Genomic DNA, 20,769 nt, shown 5'->3' with positions numbered 1-20,769 from the left:
AATCAGAGAAAGAGAAAACAACTACAGCCAGTGTGGAGCCTAAGATGGCAGAAAGGCCGCTGTGCATGGACTCAGAGTTCAACGAGAAGCAACTGGCTCAGATCACAGCAGTCATGGGAGATGCTTTTGAACCTAGGTTTGACTTGCTGGCTGGGTAGTTTGGTATATTGGTATCTTTACTGGCAGAAACTATGAAACAAACAACGGAGGTGACACATGGACACATTGCGAACCTGAAACTGCGCTTCTGAAACAGAAGTTGCAAGATCAACATGAAAAAATTGAAGATTTAGAAAATAGATCTCGGCAAAGTAACTTGAGAATCGTGGGCTTGTCTGAGAAGTTACCAGACAGGAAGTTGGGCCCTCTTTTGGAACAATGGCTGACGAAGGAATTTGCATTATCTGACAGTAATGGGCCACTTTGCATTGAGAGAGCACACAGAATTGGGAGACTGCAAGAGGGCAAACAACGACCAAGAGTGGTAATCGTTAAAGGTCCACAAAGCTGAAATTTTGTTGGGATATCGATCAAAAAGGGACACGTTGACATACAAGGGAACGCTGATAAAAATTTTTCAAGATTACTCAGCCAGCGTGCAAGAGAAGAGGCGACGGTTTACCCTAATATCTGCAGCTCTCGTAGAAAAGGAAATCCGCTTCATGCTGTTATACCCCACACTTTTGAAGTTGCAGATTGAGGGCAAGTGGAATTCTTTTGATTCAGCGCCTGCGGCGATGGACTTTATTAACAAAGAAGTGAGGGAGACCGGTTCACCTTCTAGATGAGCAGAGGCCTCATTCCAGTTGTTGGGAGCGGAGCCACTATACTGCAAGTGCGGATTTCAAGCAAGTGCTACCCTTTCACGAGACTGAAGTTAGAGGGGACACACTGTTAAATTGTATGGAACTGATATAAGTCAGGTGTTGTGGTTGATGGTGGGGGAGCAGGGACCCCAGCATGTTAGTGACCTTCCATACGGTGGCAGTTAGTCCACCGGGTTTAGAGGGCCAGTTTCAGGGCGGGAGGGGGGCCAGGGGGGTGACTGTGGGTGTTGAATTGGTCATCGGTGTGGTGGAGTGTGGGGGTGGTGTGGGAGGGGGGTTGGGCTTTGGGGCTGAGGCATGCGACACACTGTATTCTGAGTGGGGAAAGTAAGAGTAACCTCTTTCTACTGGCCAAAGGACTTTTCCTCAAGAAGGTGTGGGGGATCTATTGTTGTGTATTGGGCTTACAGACAGCCTAAACAAGGGATCTGGAGAGCAGGCTGGGACCTCCGGATTTGCTAAGGGTTTGTATCTGGGGTATACATTAATCTTCCTTCAGTGATGCCCCAATGTAGGATAATAACATGGAATGTGGGTGGGATCACCTCCCCGATAAAGCGGAAGATACTGTCCCATTTAAAAACGCCTTAAGGCGGATATTGCATGCCTGCAGGAGACCCAACTCTCAGACCCTGAACACAGTAAGTTAAAACAGGCCTGGGTGGGCCAGGTTAGCTATGCCTCTTCTGGAGGAAGGAAGGGGGGAGTGGCAATTTTATTCCACAAAAATTTAGTCCACACCTCAGAGGTCCTCCTGCAAGACCCACAGGGAAGGTATCTACTGACAAAATTGTGGCTGCAAGGCCGAGAACTCTACTTACTATCTGTGTATGCCCCTACCTCTTACGACCCGAAGTTCTTCCCGGGGCTGCTGAAAAAACTCAAACCATATCAGGGCAAGTTGCTAGTTGTTGTGGGGGAAATGAATACCTTAATGGACCCTGAGGCAGATTGTATGGGGGCTAGGGGTGGAGGGACTTCGGGTAGGGTAGACAGGGGCATGTTACAATCCTTCTCCACCTCCCTTTCGGTGGTAGACGTTTGGAGATTACTGCACCCTGGGGAAAAGGATTTTTCTCATATATCACGAGCTCATAGGACGTGGGCGAGATTGGACTATATATTAGTATCTAACCCCCTTTTTCCGTGGGTCACTGAGGCTCAGATGGAACAGGAGGTGATTTCTGATCACGCTCCTGTTTGGTTTGACCTGGAGGCTAGAGCGCATTTCCAATCTGCCCCAATCTGGAGATTTCCGAGCTATTTGGCCAAGGACAGGGACTTTCAGGGCTACTTACAGTCATGGTGGGAGGACTATCTCGCCCATAACAACACAGAACACACCCCCAATTATTTTGGTGTGCAGCGAAGGCAGTATTGTGAGGGGAGATTATCTCCTATGTAGCAGCGAGACGTAGGAAGGTTGCCACTAGCATTCTTAACTTAGACCGACAGCTGCGAAAGGCTAAGCATGTGTACTTAAACACCCCATCGCAAATTAATAGAGACAACAATGTATCCCTACAGGTGACACTTAACTCATTATTACATGAGCAGACACGTCTTACACTATATCAAAAATATCGCTTCCATAGGTTTGGTAATAGATCCGGGGGCCTTCTCGCGTGGGGGGGGGTGGGGAGAAATCGTACTATCTCGGTTTTGAGAGATAAAACATGTTGAATGGTTAATTGCCCTGACTTAGTAATGCAGCTTTTGCGAGAACACTTTCAGCAGCTATACAAGAGAGGGGCATCACCAGAGAGGAGCGAAGTGTGTGACTTTTTGGCTAGGGAAGGGATGCCTAAGCTGATAGCAGAGGTGGTGGAGATGCTGGAGGCCCCCTTACAAGCCAAAGAGCTTCAGCGTGCAATCAAGGGGCTGAAACCCTTTTCAGCGCCCGGGGCAGATGGGTTCTCTGGGGAATTCTAAAAAGTCCTACAACTCTCCCTAGTGGAACCTTTACTTGATTATCATCAGTCTGTTATTCAACGGGGGGCATTCCCCAAACATGAGAATACGGCGTTAATCTCTCTCCTTCTTAAGCCGGGTAAATCTCCCGAAGCTACTGAATCATATTGTCCTATTTCCTTGATAAACATGGATATTAAATTGCTGGCAAAGGTCCTGGCCTCCAGGTTGGTGACTCACCTTCCAGAATTAATCAGCCCAGCTCAAGTAGGGTTTATACCTAAGCGTCACTCGGTATTGCATGTCCGGAGAATACTTTTATGTACTTCTTTTTTATTTTCAACAATTTTTATTAATGAAGCACAAAAATGGTGTTTACATAATGTAAATGTCTCTACAATCAATCAACACACACCAAGTACTGAAATTGTACAATATTACTCGTCTCCATTAATCTTTTAACTTTTATCCCCCCCCCTTTTTTATACTATTAACTAACATTTAATCAACAAGATCTATTAACAACAATTCCACAACAACCCTTCCTCCCCATCTTTCCCTTCTACCAATTGACACCATATGTTCAAATGCTTGACCCCCAAAAATATAACCACCTTCAGGTGTCAGCTGTGCATTCGCAAATCCTTGTATTAAAATCAAATCATATTGTGTGAATTTACTCCCCTCCGCAAGAGAGCCAGGGGGCCTGTGGTCTGATGGCCCTCCTACCCCTCTCCGGAAGATGTCCATATCGTGCTGGGGAAGGGCTAATATAACTCTAAATAAACCTCCCCCCCCCCCTACTACCCCCCCTCCAAAACCCCCCCCCCCCCCCCCCCCCCCCCCCCGCCTTGGTCTGCTCTACTGTCTTTCCAATTCCTAAAAGGTGGTAGAAAAAGGACTCTATTCCCATTTAGTGTCCATTAGTTGCCAAGGGAAGCTTGGGCAATGCTCCAAGTTTATTAATAATATGACTCCTCGCCCTATGGGACAAGGTGTTAATATAACCTTCCCAGGTAAGGAAAAAATTGCTTTGTGACCGAGTATTAAGCAGAGAGTCCTGGAGCTCCATCGTAAGTAAATCATGTAAGCGATTCCTCCATTGCCAAAAGGAGGGGTTCAGTTCTTGTGTCCAGTTAACAAGTATGCACTTCATGCCCACCAAAAAAGCCTTATGGGCCATTATATTCTGGTATCTCGTACCCCCCTCCACTGGGGCATGGCAACCCAAAAGAATACTCGTAGGCTGCTGATTAACCTTTTTCCCTCCTATTCTTTCTAAGTATTTAACTATCCTGGTCCAGAAGGCTGCTATAGCTGAGCACTTCCAAAAAGCATGGTAGAAGTTATTGTCCGGCGCCCCACAGCGTCTACATTGGGCAGATTCTGCCATCTGATTCAGTCGAGACTGAGAGGTATATGCCCTATATATCACTCTGACCTGACATTCTCGAAGGTTTGCGTTTTGCGTCCATTTCAAAACTCCCCTCCAACCCTTTAACAAATCTCCCGGGGTGATCCTTCTTTGTGTATCTGCTGACCATTTTGCTGCCACTCGTGTGAGGTCTCCCTGTGGCCTAGCCAGTAACAGCCTTTTATGTAATATAGATATCGAGATAGGATCTTCTGATATCATCTCAAATAATTCCCCCATCTTAGTGGGCAGATCAACACCAAGTGCAGCTCGGGGGAGTGAAGCTATATAGTGTCTAAGCTGTTCGTATGCAAAACATACCCCCCAGTCTGCTACGTCTAGGTTTAATTCGGCCATTGTTTTAAGATTACCACTGGGCTCCAACCAATAATGTATAAGTACCTTATCCCCTTCTCCCCAGGATCTCACTATAGGATTTTCATCCCCTGGGCGGAAAGCCTCATTCCCTAGTAGGGGTAGTAATCTACTACATCTAGGATCAAAGGACCACAGCCTAGCCAAGTCCTTCCATATGGCCTTTAAGGGCCACACCAGTACACTAGTCCTCAACCTTGTAGGTAGGTCCTTTAATGCCCCATGTAAGACATACATCAGGTTTAAGGGGCTACACCTTGCTTTTTCTATCTCCAATGGGGTATAATCCTCCCTCTGCAAATACCAGTCCCCCAGGTGGCGCAATAAACATGCTACATTATAGCGTTTAATGTCCGGCAATCCCATCCCCCCGTTTCTCCAAGGCTTCACCAGTTGTGAAAATCGTATCTGGGGTCGTTTCCCAGCCCACAAAAATTTGGAAAGCAGTTTTTGTAAAGATCTCACTTCCTGGTGCTTGAGATATAATGGGATTGTCTGTAAAAAGTAAAGCCATTTAGGGAAAAGCACCATATTAAACAAGGAGATGCGGCCCATCAATGATATCGGAAGCCCTGCCCATCTTCCCAGTGTTCTCTTGGTGTCTTCTAGCAAGTATTCTACATTAGCACTATATAGCATCTTGGGGTCTTTGGTGAGCTGGATCCCCAGATATTTAAACGCATCCCCCACTCTCTTAAGTGGACAACATAGACGTTCCCACTGCTCCTCTCTCATGTGAAGTGTCATAACCTCAGATTTGTCTAGATTGAGACGAAAACCAGAGTAATCCCCAAATTCAGCAAAAATGTCCAGTAGTGACGGTAAGGACACCTGGGGGTCCTGTATTATAGTCAAGAGGTCATCCGCGAAGGCCGAGATCTTAAAGGAAGTTTGCTGTATCTGTACCCCTCTCACCTCCCTCATATTCTGGATTTCTCTTATAAGAGGGTCAAGCACCAACACAAAAAGAAGGGGCGAGAGGGGACATCCCTGTCGGGTACCCCTGGCGATCCCGAACGTCGCGGAAGCCTGCCCGTTTACCCATACCTCCGCAACAGGTCCCTGGTACAGCGTTTCTATGGCATGTAGGAAAAACCCTTCCATCCCAAATGCCCTCAGGGAGGCAAACATGAAGTCCCAGTTAACCCGATCGAATGCCTTTTCGGCATCAAAACTAATTATTAAGGCTGGGGTTGATGATTCATATAGGCTTTCCAACGCTCCTAAAATCTGCCTCATATTTCGAGCTACTGATCTTTCTCGTACGAAGCCCACCTGAGACTCCTCCACTATCTCCGGCAGGATCCGTGCCAGTCTGTTTGCCAAAATCTTTGCCAGTAATTTTGTTTCAAAAGGAAGCAAAGAGATAGGTCTATATGAACTGGCTAAGAGTGGGTCGCGGCCTGGTTTTAACAAGACTATGATTTGTGCCTTCCTTAAAGACTCTGGTAGACCCCCCATATCTATACATTTATTGAAAACCTCTGTCAGGCAGGGTACAATATCAGAGCTAAGGAGTTTATAAAACTCAGAGGAGAGTCCATCCACTCCCGGAGACTTATGCAATGGGCTGGCACGTATACCCCAGCTCACCTCGTCCTCTGTTATTAATCTATTAAGGCTGCTTTGTTGTATCTCTGTGATCTGGGGCAGTGATTGTCCTGCTAAGTAACACTCGGCTTGAAGCCCCTGATCCTCTGGAGGGGAATATAAAGCTTCATAAAACTGCCGGAATACTTCATTCACTCCCTCCAGAGTATGCTGAGTACTCCCCTGTGTATCTCTGATTTGTGACACATATCTGGAGCCTCCCACTTGCTGTAACAGTCGTGTCATCAATTTCCCTTGCTTATTTGCATGTTTATATAACTGATAACGATAATAAAAATTGGATTTTTTGGCTTTGGCATGTATTAACTGGTTCAAAGATGACTGAGCTTCTAAAAGTCTTGATTTATTTAAGGGCGTTGGGTTAGTTCCAAATCTCTGGCGTGCCTGCCCCACTACCTTCCCCATCCTGACTATCTCTGCCTCTCTAGATTTTTTCTTATAGGAATGGTATGAAATTATGGCTCCTCTCAGCACGGCCTTGGCCGCTTCCCAAAATAATATCGGGTCTAAATGATAACTATTCTCATTAAACTCTGAGTATTCTTTCCACTGGGATTGTATATAGGAGGCAAATTGTGGGTCGTAGAACAGTTCTGTGGGAAATCGCCACCTGGGCTTCTGGGTTCTATCCCCATCACACCCAATTGTGATCCACACAAAAGCGTGGTCTGAGACCTGTGTTGGCCCTATCTCAGCCTGTTGTAACCAAGGAATCCTATTTGCCGAAACCAGGATATAGTCAATTCGGGATAGTGTATCATGTGCCCTAGATAAATGGGTATAGTCCCTCTCTCCCGGATGGTACAGGCGCCATGCATCAACTAGATCTCACATCGAGCACAGCCGTGGGACTCCCTTTGTCAAGTTCACTGGCCCTACTCTAGAGACTCCAGTACTATCCAGCAGTGGGTCATAGACTGAGTTAAAATCTCCCCCCATAATTATAGGTATCTGATCAAAGGAGTGCACATGTCTCACCAGGGTCTGATAGAACCTCCTGTCATATTGGTTTGGTGCATATACATTAATTAGTAAGAAAGGGTGATTATTTACATGGGCTTCTAAGAAAACATATCTTCCTAGCGGGTCCACAATTACTCGTTTTTTTGTAATATGAAGCCCTTTGCGGAATAAGATAATAACTCCCGCCTTTCTATTTGGTGACGGGCTTTCTACGTAGTCTCCCACCCACCATTTACACAACTTCTTGTGTTCTATTGCTGTTAGATGTGTCTCCTGTAGCATTGCTATATGTGCCTTTTGTCTATTTAAAGTCTGTAAAATCTTACTTCTTTTGATTGGGGAGGAAATACCCCCCACATTCCACGATATTAGCTTAACCATGGCCTATCCTAAGTGGCTCACGTATGTTATTAAACCTGTAATAAAGAGAAAGGTGTCCCAGCCTACACCTCCCTCTGCTGCTTTGTATACTCTCGACACTTCCTAGTTGTCTTCTCCTACCCCATTCACATGCCATATTTAAACAGACCTGCTCCCCGCCCCCTCCCTTATTCCCCCACTCCCCTCCCCTCCCCCCCGTGAGTTCCCTTCCCCCCCCTCCAATCTGTAAACCCTTGAGTTCCAACAGGGAACTCATCACGTATAGTGTCCTTTCCTCCTCTATTTCAATTTACCATCTGCTCCATGGGGAAAACCCCATTATGTAGTATTTATGCCTGTCTCCATTTATCGAGACCGGGTGTTTACCTTGCGCCCCTCTGTCCAAGTATTCACTTGAGACAAAAGTTTAGATATGGAGCTATAGTCTCTAAACATACTTAACAGTCTTCTAGTCCATGTCTCCAAGTCTCTTTCAACTCACATGCCCCGTCAAAGACTTTCTTCTTTAAGACGCCATTTTTTCACCATCAGGTTGCAGGTTCCTGTGCAATACTCTTGAGGAATTCTTTAGCTGCAGCCACCTCTTCAAAGAGTTTATCTCCCCCTTCATACTGCACCTTCAGTTTGGCAGGGTATATCAATGCAAACCTGATTTTTCTCTCATGTAAAGCCGCACACACGGGCGCAAACTCCTTTCGCGCCGCTGCTACACGTGCTGAATAGTCCTGGAAGCAAAGGATCCGTTGGCCTTCACAACGAAGCTCTCCTCCTGCCCTTACAGCCTGCAAAATCGCCTGTTTGTGGCCATAGTGGAGAATCTTCATTATCACCGCCCGCGGCCTCGCCGCGCCTTGGCGCTTCGGCCCCAGCCGATGCGCTCTCTCGATGCGCAGCGGACCCGGCAGATTATTCATTTTTAATGTGCTCTGAAGCCAGGTTTCTAGGAAACTGCCCAGCTCTGAGTCCTTTATATGTTCCGGGAGCCCAATTAGTCGTAAATTATTTCGACGAGACCTGTTCTCTAAGTCGTCTAGTTTGTTTTCTAGCTCCACTATTTTCTTCTGTAGTGCCTCCACAGGTTGCTCAGATGTCGCTGTTCGGTCTTCCAGGGCACTAATCCGCTGTTGCATGTGGTCCAGATCGAGGTGGAACCCATCAAGCCGTTCATGGGCAGATTCTGCGCGATCAAACAACGCTTGCAGTTTTTTATCAAGGGCCGCCTCTACCGCAGCTGTCACCTCCGCGGTAATTTCTGCCGTCCATACTGAGCAAACGCTCGAATTCGGCGATTGCTGTCCGGGCGCCATCTTGGATTCTGCGATCTTGCCTTTCTCTTTATCTTTTCGAAGCGTTTTCGCCGCCATTCTTCTACACAAGGCTAGCAAACAAAAACCACCCGGTCTCCAAGTTGTAAGGCTGGCGATACTAAAGTTCGTTTTTCCCCTTTGAGGCTGTTAATAGCGTAAGATGATGGGGGAATCGCAGGAGCTCAGTTCCAGCGCGACTTCACTCCTGCATCACACCACGTGACCTCTCCGGAGAATATTTTTATCCATCGCACATTGTACACAAAATAATACCCCTGCAATGCTGGTTAGCCTGGACGCTGCTGATCATGTAGTTGGGGATATTTGTTCCAGGTGCTCGGATGGGTAGGCCTTCCTAAATGGTTTCTGCAGGCACTGAAAGCACTTTATGAAGGCCTAGATGCGCAAATAGTGGCTAATGGAGGTAGGTTGGCAAGCTTTGAAGTGCAACGTGGAACAAGGCAGGGTTGTCCTCTGTCTCCCCTTTTATTTGACATCTCCCTAGAGCCTTTAATTCATCTGTTGAATAAAACTGCGGCGATCCGGGGTGTGAGCTTGGGGACTCAGGAGGTCAAGACATTAGCCTATGCGGATGGCGTATTACTCATCTTATCTGACCTCCGGGTCTCCCTTCCTTGTGCACTGGAACTCCTGCGACAGTATGGCGCCCTGTCAGGGTTCTCCCTTAACTTACATAAATCCTGTGCGTTGGCGCTGGATGAAGGGTTCAGACAATCATGGAAAGGGAAGTTCCCGTTCAGATGGGAGGACACAGCTCTGAAATACCTGGGGATAATGATCCCAAGAGAGCTTACCTCTCTGTATGCAATCAATATTAATCCACTTCTTGAGATAACCAAGCATAAACTGGCTCTTTGGCAGGTCCTGCCTCTTTCACTATGGGGACAGATTGCGTTATTCAATATGATAGTAGCCCCCAAGTGGCTATATTTATTCTAACAGCTTCCCTTATTCCTAAAAAAGAGGGAGGAGAGGGTGTTGGGAAGACTCCTACAAGGGTACTTGTGGCAAGGGAATATGCCCACACTGCCGTTGGCGACTTGCGCCGTGTGTTTCCCTACTCCTCCTTCTGCCTGGGAATCAGCTGTGAGTGCGTTGCTCCCTGTCACTTGCTCTGAGCATCAAAAAACGACAAGCGCGGCACCGCAGACAGCTATCAGACCCCCCCCCCCCCGGCACATCAACCCCCTCGCCACCCGCAGCTGCCACTGGTAACGCTGTCCGGCCACTGCTGCTTCTCCTGTTGAGCAGCAGCAGCCGCTACAAAAAGAAAAAAAAGCCATAAATGTTTTTAAACATCAAGCACGGAACCGCAGACAGCCATCAGAGATTGGCTGTTGGCTCTGCAGCCGCTCCTCCTCTCGCCTCTCACGTCACTGCCCCTGGAGTAAGACCCCGGAGGAGCGCAGCGACGTGAGAGGCGAGAGGAGGAGCGGCTGCAGAGCCAACAGTCAATGCCTGATGGCTGTCTGCGGTGCCGCGCTTGATGTTTAAAAACATTTATTGCTTTTTTTCTTTTTGTAGCGGCCGCTGCTGCTCAACAGGAGAAGCAGCAGCAACGGGTGGGGAGGGGGGTTGGATGCGCGGGGGGTGGTGGGGGAGGAGAGGGTCGCTGGACATGGGTGGCTGGAGGGGGGGGAGGGGAGGGTCACTGGGCATGGGTGGCTGCAGGGGGGGCAGCGGGAGAGGAGGGTCGATGGACATGGATGGCTGGAAGGGGGGCAGGGGAGAGGGAGGTGGGGAGGAGGTCCTGAGACCAGAGAGGTGGGGGTGGGGAGGGGAGGTACACACTCACTGTCTCTCACATACACTCTCTCTGACACACTCTCTGTCTATCATACTCTATCTCTGTCACACACACAGTATCACACACACAGACACTCTCTCACACACTCTCTCTCTCACACAAACACACACACACTCTGTCTCTGTCTCTCTCGCATTCTCATTCTCTCTCTGACACACACACCCCATCTCTCACACAAACTCTCTCTCTCAAACATACACACTCCGAGGAAAACCTTGCTAGCACCCGTTTCATTTCTGTCAGAAACGGGCCTTTTTTACTAGTGTATACTAATGTCATCTCTAGGGATCAAAACATCTGAAATACACAAAGTATCGCTTAGGTGCTGATAAGAAGGGCTGATAAAGGTGCTGTAATGAGCCAAGATTATTAAATGGAAGAAATACATCGTCTACCCGTTCCACTCCACTCAACATTTTGCAGACCTCTATCATATCTTCCTTCAGCCATCCCTTCTACAAGCTGAAGAGCCCTAGCCTCTTTAGCCTTTCCTAATAGGAAAGATGTCCCATCCCCTTTATCATTTTCGTCACCCTTCTCTGTACCTTTTCTAATTCAGCTATATATTTTTTGAGATGCAGTGACGAGAACTGCACATAATAGAGATGTGGTCGCACCATGGAGCAATACAAAGGCATTATAATATTCTCAATTTTGTTTTCCATTCCTTTCCTAATATTCTATTTGCTTTCTTAGCCAATGCTGCACACTGAGCAGAGGGTTTCAATGCATCATCGATGATGACAACTAGGTCTTTTTCATGAGCAGTGACTATTAGGGAACCTTGCATCATATAGCTACAGTTTGGGTTCCTCTTTCCTATATGCATCATTTTGCACTTGCTCACATTAAATGTCATCTGCCATTTGAATGCCCAGTCTCCCAGTCTTATAAGGTCTTCTTGTAATTTTTCACAATCCTCCTGTGATTTAACAATTTTGAATAACTTTGTGTCCTTGGCAAATTTAATTACCTCGCTAATTATTCCCATCTCTAGGTCATTTATAAATATGTTAAAAAGTACAGACCAACTATCTACCCTTCTCCATTAAGAACACTGATCATTTAATCCTGCTCTCTGTTTGCTATCTTTTAACCAGTTCTTAATCCACAATACAATACTACCTCCTATCCCATGACTTTACTACTACTACTATAAATCATTTCTATAATTCCACAGGAGTCATTCATGAAGTACTTTGTCAAATGCCTTTTGAAAGTCCAGATACACAATATCAACTGGCTCACCTTTATCCACTTTATTCACCCCTTCAAAGAAATGTAGAAGATTGAAGAGGCAAGATTTCCCTTGACTAAATCCATGTTAGCTTTGTCTCATTAATCTATGACCATGTATATACTCAGTAATTTTGTTCTTTATAATAGTCTCTATTATAGGCTGGCCTATAATTTCCTGGATCACCTCTGGAACCCTTTAAAAAAAATTGATGTTACATTGACCACCCTCCAATATTCCGGTACCATGCTGGATTTTAGAGATAAATGACATATTCCTAACAATAGCTCTGCAAGTTCATTTTTCAATTCTATCAGTACTCTGGAATGTATACTACCTGGTCCAGGTCATTTGCTACGCTTTAATTTAACTAATTTCCATATTACATCTTCCAGGTTTACAGAGATTTGTTTCAGTTTCTCTGACTCATCAAAACGGAATACCATTTCTGACAAAGGTATAGTCCCATCTTTCTTGGTGAAGACTAAAGCAAAGAATTCATTTAGTTTCTCCCCATGGCCTTGTCTTCCCTGAGTGTCTCTTTTACCCCTTGGTCATCTAGCAGTTCAACTGATTCTTTTACCAGCTTCTTGCCTCTAATATACCTAAAAAAGTTTTATTATGTGTTTTAGCCTCCAACACAATCTCCTCATCAAAGTCTCTCTTTGCCTTCCTTATCAGTGCTTTCCATTTGAGTTGCCATTCTTTATCTTTCTATTACCTTCAGTTGGATCATTCTTCCATTTCCTGAAGGATGTTCTTTCAGCTCTAATAGCTTCCTTCACCTCACTTTTTAACCATGCCGTCTGTTGTTTGGCCTTCCTTCCACCATTTTTTATACATGGAATATATCTGGTCTGGGCTTCCAGGATGGTATTTTTGAACAACAAAATGCAATAGTGGAGTTGACAAGAATGGCTGGAGATCCTTTAACAATTCTTCAATCTGACAACTTGGGTAATGTTTTGGCGATAAGGCCTGCATCAGGAGTCTGTTACTCTCACATGGAGAATATAGCAGAGGCGTAGCTACGGGTGGGCCTGAATACTCAGGCCCACCCAGTTGTCCTGATAGGATGTGCGCTTTGGCGCCGAGCCTCCACGACGTGCAGCGTTTCGGTAGCCAGTAGCCCTCCAGTCCTACTAGACTTAACTTTTTTTTTTCTTAATTAGGGTCCCCTTTCCTGATCTAGACCTGGATTCTGCTGCTTTGCCTTGCTCCCTCCCCCCCTCCCCACATGTGCACGCTGGCGCCACAGTGCACTGCAGACCCGGGAAGCTGTGAAACCTGTAATCCTTTCAGCACAGAGCAATTTTCTACCAGCAGAATTTGCTTAGGAAAATTCCTTTGAAAACTGCCTTAATTTCTGCCTCCGCTTTCTCTTTATCCTTTCAGAGGCACGTCTATGTTGCTTCTTTCATTTGCAAAGTGACCTGGTGCTTAAATTAGTGTTGCTGGGGCTCCTTTACTGTGCCCTCTAGAGCAATATCAGCCGTTTCTTGACCCTCCCCCTCCCCTGACCACCCTCAGCACTGCCCTGGGGCCCCAGGCCAGAACAGGCATAGGAGCCAGCACACACAGAACGGAGCAGGGTGCTCGTCTGCACTGCTTGCCACCACATGCAAGCCAGCTGTCCGCCAGGTAAAATAAATAAAATGTTTTAATTTTAATGTGTACAGTGTAATGTTGGCTTTTGGGTGCTTCCTGGTGAGGATAGGCTGTTCACTGCCTAGGACAAAGAAAGGTATGCGTAATCATTAATATACCTTTTTTTTCCTAGGCAGTGAAGAGTCCAAAATATACCTTTATTTTGCCCTAGACAGTGAAGAGCCCACCCCCCACCCAGAAACCCACCAACAATAAATTTTAGTAGTGACCAGGTTAAAATTTTAAAAAGGTTGTAAATGTTGGTGGGTTTTTGGGTGAGGTTGGTCTCTGCATTGCCCAGGTAAAAAAAAAATGTTCTAAATTTAATGTAGGCAGGTCTCTGGGTGGAGGTGGGCTCTGCAGGGACCAGGACATTAAAAAAAAATAATATTTAGTGCTGGTGTCCTTTGGGGGAGGGGGGAGGAGATGACAGACCATGGGGGATGGCTAGGGGGTAGGACAGGGCTGACACTAGGCTGCAGGGAGGAGTGGGAGAGGGGGTAAGGTAGGGCTGATGCCTAGCTATGGGATGGATGGTGGGGATGAGCTGATACTGGGCTATGGGGGATGGTTGGGGAGGAGAGGGTAAGGTACAGAAGGGAAAGGCTGATACTAGCTAAGAATGGACTTATGTCTGGTCAAGTTTGATATGGCATAACATAACTATATTTAAAAACTAGTAAAAAAGGCCCGTTTCCGAAACCAATGAAACGGGCGCTAGCATGTAAGCTTTTTTTGTGTGTGTGTGTATGTGTCACAGAGTTATTTTGTGTGTGTGTGTGTGTGTGAGTGAGGGTGTGGTGTGTGTGCAGGTTGTTGATGTGTGTCTTTTTTTGTTTTTTTGCTTGGGGGTTGGGGAATGTGCTGTGCTGTCCTTGGTCGCTGTTTGCTGCTGGCTGGGTCGCGGGTAATCCTTCCAGCTGGGCCGCAGCTTGTCCTGTTCACCCACGTCCCAGATGGTGACGGGCACGTTGTTTTCCGGCTCCTCTGACTCCATGTCAAGCGATCCCAAATATAGTCTGTGCTATAGGCCCTCTGGCACTCTTCAGTACTGGCATTAGGCATTTAAAAATTTCTCCCCCCCAGTCTATTTTTGCACATACCCACAGCAGGAATATTCTTCTCTCGTTCCAGCGGTGGTTCTGTGCTCTCCGTGCTGCACAGATAATGAGCCATTCTGCTGGGGAATGCTCCTCCCTTATTGTCACGTAGTTTCCTCTGATTGGTCCGTCTTACGTTGCCTAGTGTTGCCTGGGAACGGTGTTGTGATGGTCCTTTGTGTTTCAGAATGTTGAGGGTGTTTTTTCTGATTGGTCCGTCATGCAAGGGCGGGGCAGAGAGACTTGGTCAGTGTTGTGGCTTCACCACCATGAATCCATGAACCCTTCAGGGAGTGACTGAGTGACTTCAGAACGTTGTCTTCAGAATGTTGAGGGTGAGTTTTATTATAGTAGATATTGTTTTTTCCATTAAATATGTTTGGGGTTTATGTTGATGCAGGGCAGCTGTTGGGCAGAGAAATCCATCATCAAGTGCATTCTAAGGCATTATTTTGTAGTATGCCAAGAAACACAACTCATGCTTTTTATACATAGTGCCCACCCATGTTAGCTCTGGGCCCACCCAAAATGTCAGGTCTGGCTACGCCACTGGAATATAGGTCTAAAATTAGACAAGATCTGTGACAATTGTGTTATCAACCTTTTCTGGCTTCATAGACAATGTATGTTGTAAACAACAACTGCAGATGCAGCTAAACAATGCGTCTCGAGCAATTCTCCCGCCAAGCTTGTTGATGTTTACAACATATGTCATAGATCTTGTCTGATTTTAGACTTATATTCTCCATGTGAGAGTAACAGACTCCTGATGCAGGCCCTGTCACTGAAACATGGTCCGTGTTGAGTCAGAATGAAGAATTGTCAAGAAAAGATCTTCAGTCATTCTCGTCAACTCTGCTGTTGCTTTTTGTTTGCTTGCTGCGTGCAGAGTATGGACTAGTTTGTTTATTTTTGAACATCATCCATGCCCGATGTACATTTTTGACCTTTGCAGCTGCTCCTCTAAGTTTTGTTTTGGGTTTTTTGTTACCATTCTTCACATTTTACCATAGTCTCCTTTTTGAAAGTTAAACTAGAATATGCTTAGTTGATATCTCAACTAAGCGCTTAAAACTGGATTCTGAGGGATAGGGGAGGGGGAGTTAGAGCAGGAGGGAGGGGTGCAATTTCAATGTTTTAGGTTTGGTAGGGAGGGGAAGGGGGGAAGGAATTTTTAACAGCTTGATGACTGGTGACACGGTTTTGTATTGGGTGTGTTGGGATTTTGGAATCCGTGTTCATTTCTTACTAATTTTGTTATGCTGATTGGTCATTACTATAAATTGTTGTATAATAGGAAGGGAGGTGGGTGTTGGGGGGGGGGTGGGAATGTAAAATCTTGATGATAACAGTTGAATGATTTGTCTCCGAGCATATAATTATGGTAGAAGGCTTACATGGTTCCAAAGAATGTTCAGTTTTGTTTAAACGGTTAATCATCAATAAAAATTATTAAAACTAAAAAAAAACTATGAACGTCCATTTACGCCAATGAAAATGTAGCGTAAATCTCTGCATGTAGATTTAAATGCACTGGGCCATATTCTATAACAACGAACGTAAATTTTGGAATGCCCATTTCCCCACCCATAGCCATCCCCCTTTTGAACAGTTAATTACAGAATCCGCTTAGCGAGTTATGCAGATAAATTCAAATTATTGCCAATTAATTCTCATTATTGCTTAAGTGCTGTTAAAATATGCTGAGTGGCTTGTTAAGCCAATTAAGTTATAAATGTTGTTATAGAATATGCCTGGATTTTGGTGCAGATCTCTAGGCACGCTACATAGAATCCAGCAGATAATGTTTTACAATGTCACTTTGCATTTGATTGCTTGGTAAAGTTGAATAATGACAAAAACAGATCCTATTTTTTCAACAATATAGCTTTCAAAATATTGTTATTACCTCTGTAATTCCTGGACGGTTTCCACATTGTGCGCATATACGTCTAATCCAGACAGTGCAACAATTTCTACAGCTTTCATATCACCTTGGAAATCAGGTGTTAGACATTCCACTATAATTTTGGGATTCCTGAAAAATACAATAAAAATATACTACCAACATTTTTATTATTCAAATAAGCCATACAATTATACATCATCATACAACACTCACATTTTATACAGAATAACCCCCTCCCTACCAACCCCTCCTCTCCCATCACACAGCTGCCCTCAACATGCAAGCAAACATGGAGTGCTTGGACTCTTATAGCCATGATATCACAGACTCAGACCTTGTGATTAAATACAGAATACCTATCACATTTTAAAGAACATGTAGTTATTCCATGTAATTCCTCAATGGTATCACTGCATTTCAGTCTGTGGAGCCACAATCCTGCTGTGAGATCAGAAATCCTATTGGAATCAATCTGAATATTTTTTTAAATATCACATTTCTTCAGGTTAGTTCTTAGCTGTGCTTTCCCTGAAGTGCTTTATATACTATGATTGATACCATGTCACTACTTTCTACAGTGTTGTAAAACTTGTATCAACATGAAATGCCTTTTTTTTCTTCAACTGAAGGCTAACTTTCACTCTGGAACATAGGCTCAAAACTGCCCTACCCTCAGCAGCCAAAAGTATATACAGTAGTCTCGATTATCCAAATTAAATGGGACCGACTCATTGTTTGATAAGTGAAAAAATGTAAAACAATGCATAAGCCCCTCAAACAAGGCAAAAACAATGGAATAGCATTCCCAATATTCAAAAATTGTTCTAAAACAAATACTTTTGATAGAAATAAACACAATGACGTCACCAGGGGATCTGTCAGATATGCCAAGGTTGGATAATTGAGACTGCACTGTACACTATTTGACAACATGTATACTTTTCACTGTGGCAAAAAAGGGAAAGGGAAAGCACATGCAGGGATTTCATTTTGAAAGTCTGAGAATACTTTGCAACTGCTAAAACGCAAAAAAGCATATGCAAAGCTCTGTAATTATTTTGCAGTGTTTTAACATTGCCTCAACTAACTGCTGCTACAGAAGTAATAGCTAGTTAGAATACTTCAACTCATCTGTGGATGGCTTCATGCTGAATCATTACATGTAAGGGTTTCCTGTGTACAATACTAGAAAGAGAATATAACATTAAGGTGCAATGTTAAGTTTTGCAGAGCATTAGTCACTGTGTTTTTCTGCTCATTTCCTTCTAGTAGAATTTTAACCGTGGTTTGCCTATTGATAGTCTAGGACAGTGATGGCAAGCCTTTATGAGTTCAGGTTTCAATTGTGCCAGACATGCAGCCTAGCCAGGAAGGAGAGTGCTAACATCAACAATCTTCATTTAAATTTCAGGTGGGAGCTCAATCTCTTTTGTGGCAGCAGAATTGGCCACAAGCATCATTTTGGTCACTTATGCTATAGGTTAATTATTACCTATATTCATATATTGTTTATGAATATAAATGCTGCTGTATTATTTAGTTCTAATGTAAAAAAAAAAAAAAAAGAAAGAAAGAAACTTGGTTAAACATTGCTTATAAGAACCTAAATAACCGGCACACTGTTTATATTCCAGTGACAAGGGAAGATAAAATGAGGAGTACCTTTCCTTCAGGAGGGATACAGTCTTAGCAAAGTGCTCTGCACCACCATCACAAATATCTAAGGACAGACAAAGAAATAAGAGACATCAAATGACCCGATATATGTTCTTCAAACCTATAGGGCTAGCATACTAGAAGTGCCAATATGTTACAGAGACTTAGGAACCTTTCTACTAAAGCTTAGTACGCACTAATGGATGTGCAACATTTAGCACACACTAAGCTTTAGCTGAAAGGGCCCTTTAATTAGTATGTTAAATTATTTCCATTTGTTAATCTTTACAGAGTTTAGTGCTTTGTATACAAAGCTCTCAATCAAAACAATCTTGTCTACCCAGGTGACTGTTTAAAGGATTTCAAAATGACACAGAAAGTGGCCCATGGCGATGTTATCATATGCGATAGGTGGAATGTCTGAGGGTAGTTATATAAAAAAATCTTTTGATAAATAAGTACATATGCATGGTATACCTTTGCTGTTAACTTGTGTTTGAATAACAATTTTTGGATAGGGCAACGTGTGTCCTGGTTTGGATGGATTTTGTGATATCATCACATAATTTTAACTACATTGCAAATTGGATATTGATTTAAAATAGGGGGCAATTCTATAAGCGAGCACCTCCATTTAGGCATCCTGATTCCATGCAGCGAGAGCCTATTCTATAACAACCACTGGACCTTCTGCCTTCTATGCTAGGTTCTGTTATAGGATGCTACTTTAACCCAGTATCAGCATACCTTATATATTTACATGCCTGCAGTTATATCAGCCACAGAACTGGCATAACTGCAGACAACTAAATGTGAACAGGAACAAATGCTAGTTCTTAGCAGGGTGTTTTCCTGGCTTTTCACTTGCTGTCATCTCAGACCATATGTGGGGTCTTGGTTCCTGTGGTGGCAGATTAGAATACCATAATCAAGAGTAGCGATATAAAGGTGATGGTATAGTGCTTGCCATTGGTGGCAGGCTCATGATCAACTCATGTGGCTGCAGGATTTCCCATGGATATAAATGAAGTCCAGGTGGTCTAACAGGTCCCTCTGGCAGTGATAACTTTGAGGCTCTCTGTATAATTATTGCTTCCTTGGAGAAGTCTCTTGCTCTCTTAGAATTAAGACATTTGAGACTTATTGATAAAATTAAAATTCAGATCCAGTAACTGTCAAGATTTGGAATAATATATGGACAAGATAAAAGAACAGGTCTCAATGATACAGAACTTCTGGATAACATGAGGATGAAGGCTTTGAAGAAGCAGGGAAGGTGTCTGAACATGTATTTAACTCAACTTCCCCAAGTCCAGCCAGGATGAGACTGTCACTGAAATGCTTTGATGTTTCACTTATATATGTTTTAATCAACATTTGCTTATTTCTAATCTAAGAAGGGCTACCTTCGAAAGCTAATCAAAAAATGTAATGTTAGCCCAATAAAAAAAGGTATCATCTTATTTTCTTTTCTCTGTTTTATTTTATTTCCATTCTTTGAGGAAGAGGTCTTCTTCATGTGCAGCACTCCCTCCTCCTTCCAGCGCCATCTCCAAAATGGCGGCGCCCTGCCTAGTGCATCCTGGGATGCACTGGGCAAGGTTTCCCTACCATATAAGGGCAGGGCAGAGTGCAGCCATTTTGGAGACGGCGCTGGAAGGAGGAAGGGGTGCTACTCCATCATCTTCAGGTATTTGGGGGGGGGGGGGGTCAGGGCTGTTGGATCACCAGGGCAGGGGGGGTAGGGCTGCCCACTGGGCCATTAGGGAGTTTTTGTGTCTGGGGGGGGGCGGGGAGGGACCTCCAGCCCCCTGTGCCCTTATGTTGGAGGACTAGAAGTCCTCTGGACCTCCAGTCCCCAGTGTCGGTGTGGGGGCTTGAGGGAGCACTAGGCCACCAGGGTCTTAGCCATAGGGGGATCCGGGTCCACTGGACCCCAGGACTGACAGTGACAGCCAAGACTGCCTCACTTGGCTGAGGGGGGAGGGGAGAAACAAAAAGAGACGCCTTAACCCTAATGCCAGCTCAGAGCTGGCACAGGGTTAAGGCGCTATTCCGCCCATATGATCACAGCGCTGTTCAGTGATCATATAGGCAGCATTCCCTGGTACGCTCATTTGACACACCAGGGCCCTCTCATCATGTCGTGCTGGTAAATGTGGGCACAAATCTGGCACTAGTGGCCTCTAGCGCCTGCATTTACCTTTGATCATTGGCCTGTTAGTGAATTGATGTGAGCCCTTAGTGCCTGGACTGCACACTCTAAGGTCTCCATCCCCAAACATACTGTAGGCCTTGCAGGGAGGTTGCTCTAAGAATGTACAATTTGCTTTTAACTATTGTTTCTTTCCCCATTCTTAGTAAACCGCACTGCTGTTCTGTGAAAAGTGGTATATCAAATACCAAGCTAAAATAAACAAGACATCCGAGTAGGTGATGCTTTCCATCCCAGCCCACTGCACATACCATGTTCTTATGCAGGCATGAGAACAATATATTTTCACTGTACTTTTAAAGCTACTAATTGTTATTTTGGCACTCAAAGAGCCAGATTCAATACAAATCAGACTGTTAGCACAATTTTGAAATCACATATCTTTTAA

At 44.7% G+C, this 20,769-nt stretch overlaps 1 protein-coding gene across 2 annotated transcripts in view; it reads right to left on the bottom strand.

Annotated features, from left to right (window-relative positions):
• The window catches only part of LIAS (lipoic acid synthetase), a 65,651-nt gene that overhangs the window by 25,946 nt on the left and 18,936 nt on the right, over window positions 1-20,769 (bottom strand). For both annotated transcript variants that reach the window (XM_030191308.1, XM_030191307.1), the window contains exons 6-7: window positions 18,173-18,230; window positions 16,511-16,639 (exon numbers count right to left, since the gene is read on the bottom strand). In XM_030191308.1, coding sequence (XP_030047168.1) covers window positions 16,511-16,639; window positions 18,173-18,230 — 187 coding nt within the window. The remainder of the gene's footprint in view (window positions 1-16,510; window positions 16,640-18,172; window positions 18,231-20,769) is intronic.

The sequence above is a fragment of the Microcaecilia unicolor genome, chromosome 2 (assembly GCF_901765095.1).
Source record: "Microcaecilia unicolor chromosome 2, aMicUni1.1, whole genome shotgun sequence".
In the NCBI taxonomy this organism is placed as follows: Eukaryota; Metazoa; Chordata; class Amphibia; order Gymnophiona; family Siphonopidae; genus Microcaecilia; species Microcaecilia unicolor.
Note: the sequence above shows the minus strand (reverse complement) of the source record. Positions and strands in the feature narration are given on the sequence as shown.